The sequence below is a fragment of the Mercurialis annua genome, linkage group LG8 (assembly GCF_937616625.2).
Source record: "Mercurialis annua linkage group LG8, ddMerAnnu1.2, whole genome shotgun sequence".
In the NCBI taxonomy this organism is placed as follows: Eukaryota; Viridiplantae; Streptophyta; class Magnoliopsida; order Malpighiales; family Euphorbiaceae; genus Mercurialis; species Mercurialis annua.
The window spans coordinates 31,511,283-31,515,595 of record NC_065577.1 but is presented as its reverse complement, the minus strand read 5'-3'; the positions used below and the strand labels follow the sequence as shown (position 1 = coordinate 31,515,595).

Sequence of the window (4,313 nt, the reverse complement as noted above, 5' to 3'; positions counted from 1 at the left end):
TATTATTCTAAGACATCAAACAATTCTAATGCAGTAGGTTCTTAATTCATATTATAAACTAATGAAATCATACCTTAGGAGGAGATTTCTTGGATTCAGTTCTGGAAATGCCTTTGTGTTTCTTCGATTTCGGAGGTGAATCATTTGCATGTCTCTTCTTACTCAACTGTATAGGAGATGGAGGAACTAAAGCTTCTCCGGTTGACACCACCTTTTTATTTTTTGAAGCTTTTTTTGCAACAGATTTCTTACCCATATCAGCGATTTTGATGTTACCGTCGTTATCAGTGGCACCCCGTGTAGTCACCATGGATTTAGGTCATAAAGAAGAACACGGCAAATTAGGAAGGAAGGAAAGAGTTTTGATTAATTAGGAATGAAATCAAATTTTGCAATATCAAATGGGTATTTCCCGCTATATGAAAAAAGGAGAGGTAAATTATATGATACATTAGACACACACTAAAGAGACATATACCTTAGATAAGGATAAAATAGGAATAAAAAATTTAAAGGGTGTTGAAAATAAATTAATATTTTCAATAGAGGCATTTTTTCAAGGAAAAAAAATGAAATCAATAATTTAAAATTTGGAGATTTCAATTAATTTGTTATAATTTTAATAATTTAAAACATTAAAATTATTATTTTAATTAGGGTATGTGCATATACAGAACTGGACAAGTAAATACTCGAGGTCTGGCTAAATACTCGACGAGTTTTAAGCCCAACATCGAGATTGTTGCTGTTCAGTGCTGCATAAACTCGATGATGGGTTAATATTCGACGAGTTTAAACCTAACATCGAGTTTATGCTAGTCCAGTTATGCCAAACTCGATTTCAGGCTTTGTTTTCGTCGAGTATTTAGACTCACCTCGATTTATTTTGAAAATTACTGCAATTGAAAAATAAACCTCCCACTTTTCTTTAGAAACCTAGAATCAAAACAAGTCAAAAAAAAAATTCTCTAATCTTCCCCATTCCACAACCCGAAACCTAGCCTCTAAATTCATCAAATTGCTATCATAATCTTATCAAATCATCAACCAAAATGATGGTATCAACAAAGGGACGAGCTAAAAGAGTTGCTTCAAAAGGGAAATCTTCAAGTTCAACTATGCCTCCGAAATTTGTTAGAAGAGAAGATTTGTCCTCAAATTATGATTGCCCATTTCCAATTTTCTCCGACGAAGAAGGTATTCGTTACGAAACTATTTCACGCAAGCCTATTGTTATACCTAGATATTTTGATTATGCTTTGTTGACTAGGATGGGTTTGAAATCAAAAATTGATAAAATAGTTGGTAGAATGGGTTTAAATTTTATTGCACATGGTAAGTATCAAGTTTATAAAGAGTTAACTAGGGAATTTTATACCACCTTGAATTATGCCTCTAAGAATGAAAAAGCAATTTTTTTTAGAATAAAAGGGGTTGATTATAGCATAGGGTATGATTTTATGAATCATAAATTGAAGTTGCCTAAAGGTGGCATTAGAGGTTGTCCTTCAAATTTTGATGTTAATAGAGTATGGAAGCAATTGACCGGTGAAGACTCGGTCGATTTACAACAAGCTCCTAATGGACTCATAATTGAACCATCATATCTTATATTTCATAAATTCCTTTGTCATTCTATATGTGGTAAAAAGGAGTCGAATAGAGTAACGAAGGATGATTTACTAGTACTTGACTATTTAGTGCGACGTTCGGCAAAAAGTGTTGATTTCATACACTTAATTTTTAAAAGCATGATAACCATGGAAACATCATCTAAAGTTGCACTTGGAAATGGTCATTTAGTAACTTGTATAGTGCTATTGATGAGGATGATTTGCATAAGATGGAATGTTTGGGGGATGTGTATCTTAATGAAACTATGCTCCGTAAAGCCGACATTCTTGATATGGATGGAGAATTAATGAATGTAAAGGACCGAAATTGTTATTTAATTAAAACTGGCCAGCCGAGAAGAGGAAAGGGAAGAAAAGCAGAAATAGAAGATGACTGTGACGAAGATGAGGATAATGTAAGTAGAGAACTGGAAACCGAGAATGGTCAAGATGAGGTGGTGAGGGATGATGTCGGTATAGATCAACCAAGAGAGGAGGAAGTGAGGCGACCAAGAAAGCCGAAGCGAAGGGGAGCTTTTGAAGAGGAAGTACTTTCTTTGTTAAATGAAACAAAGTCGAGGTTGACTAATATTGAAACATCTATCGAAGAGATTAAAAGAGAACAACGAAGGTCACATCGCCGATGGAAGGCTTGTTTCGGCACCTTGGGAGCACATGATCCTTCACCTCCACATACACCGGAGAGTTAAGGTTAGTAACAAACAAAATATTTTGATTATTTCATATCTGTATGCTGTCATTCATTTGGTTTCAGGGCATTACTTTTCTTCCTGAAATATGCTCTGTTTTTCAAATTGCAGATAAGGTGGGTGGCTGATTGCATAGTTGGTTCTAAATGTCTAATTCTGGATATGCTGTTTTGAAGACTTGGAGGTGCAGTTTTGAAGACGTGGAGCTGATGTATAATTGCATAGCTGTTGATTACGGATTTAGTATTTTGAATTTGGAGGTTATGTATTTGAACATAAGTAGGTTTAATTGTGATAAACTCATGTGTTATTAGTAGGTCTGAAATGTTATTACCAAGTCTGAATATTAACAGGTCTGAATGCTATTATCAAATTTGAATATTAAACTTGTTAATTCTAGATCATTGTACTCTAATATTTTTTTTGACAAAACTTTAAATTTAAGTTTGTTAAATTGTTATAAATTAGGATAGTTAGATGACTTTTATTGATTAACTTTTTTTATAAAGTCAAAGAATAAAAATTGATAAATTTAAATATTTATGAATTACAAATATATAATTAATTTGTTACATCGGTCTTTTAGCTTTTATTTTTCTGTTCAACCAATTTTTAATATTTAAATATCTACTTCTGTAAAAAAAAGGATATGGTCTAGAAAATTTGAATAAATGTTAATATTTTACAAATTTAAATATTTAAATTTTAAAAATATGTAATTAATTTCTTACATCAGTCTTTAAGTTTTTATTTTTTGGTTGAGTCGATTTTTTAATATTTAAACATTTAAAATTATTAATATATTATGATATGATCTATATATTTTTGCTAATTTGTTTCATAAAATTTTAAATTACGTACATTATTAAATGTATAAACTTTATAGAATGCAACGACATAATAACATGTCTGTGTGTGCTACTCATAACTTGTGATTATTAAAGTATGTACTGCCTGAACCAATATGTTTTCAAAATTGCAAAAGTGCTTGGTTGCAAGATATGTACATGAATTTGAGATTTATGTACTTACAAACGAGTTAGTTTATTTGTGATGAAATCATGTCTTATTTTACGAGTAGGTTGAATTTGTAGGTTTATTTTTACATCTCACGTAAGTTGAGGCACATGCAACGTTAAATTGAGGCACATGTAACGTATATTTTAAGTTCTCTTAATTTTTATCAAAATTTATAAAATTAACTTCATGTAAATTTTGCCACATTGCTTTGTTAATGTAAAAATGGAATTGAAACAAATCATTCTTTCGTGTTAAGTTCTCAAGTATACATGAGGTTTTTTATGTCAACGATATGAAAAATGGATGTCCTTGGAAAAATAAATAAAATATTGTTTTATTTTTTTAGCGGTCATTAAAAAAATAAATTAAATATTATTTTATTTTTTTAGCGGTCATTAAAAAAAATTGAATGTTGCTAATTTATGTTGTTTTTTCTAACCCTAACACTAATCCTAACCCAAAACCCTAAACCCTAAACCCTAACCCTAGCCCTAACCCTAAACCCTAAGCCCTAAACCCTAAACCCTAATTAAGCCCTAAACCCTAAACCCTAAAATACAATTTTAATAATGGTTATGCGATTAAAATCATATTCAACCAAATAAATTTAACTATTAAAAATTCAAATTATACTAATTAAAAACATTAAAATAAATTATAAGAATAGGCAAAACTGGAAAAGTTTCTTATTGTTGCAATTTATTTACAAAAGGCATATATTACCTCCAAAAAAATTAAGACAAAATATTGTTTTGAAATATTTATGTGAGAGCGATAAAAATGGCGTGGTCAACTATTACGTTGAATAACACATAAATTTTTGATATCTAATCATAAATAAGCATAAAATCAACCATTTATCAACATTAGACTCTTTGTTTTGCTTTTAATATGGGAAACAAAGACTTTTTATTTTGCATTTTGCTTCTATATCTAAAGGAAAGTGGTGATATTTGGATTAAGTTGAAAA

The 4,313-nt window shown here is 30.3% G+C and overlaps 1 protein-coding gene across 1 annotated transcript; it reads left to right on the top strand.

The window, feature by feature from the left end:
* The first annotated feature begins 1,872 nt into the window (after positions 1–1,872).
* LOC126662325 (uncharacterized) lies at positions 1,873–2,523 on the top strand. Its single transcript, XM_050356272.2, has 2 exons — positions 1,873–2,324; positions 2,435–2,523. The coding sequence occupies exon 1, from the start codon at positions 1,880–1,882 to the stop codon at positions 2,321–2,323; it is 444 nt and encodes a 147-aa protein (XP_050212229.1). The 5' UTR covers positions 1,873–1,879; the 3' UTR covers position 2,324; positions 2,435–2,523.
* Positions 2,524–4,313: the final 1,790 nt, after the last annotated feature.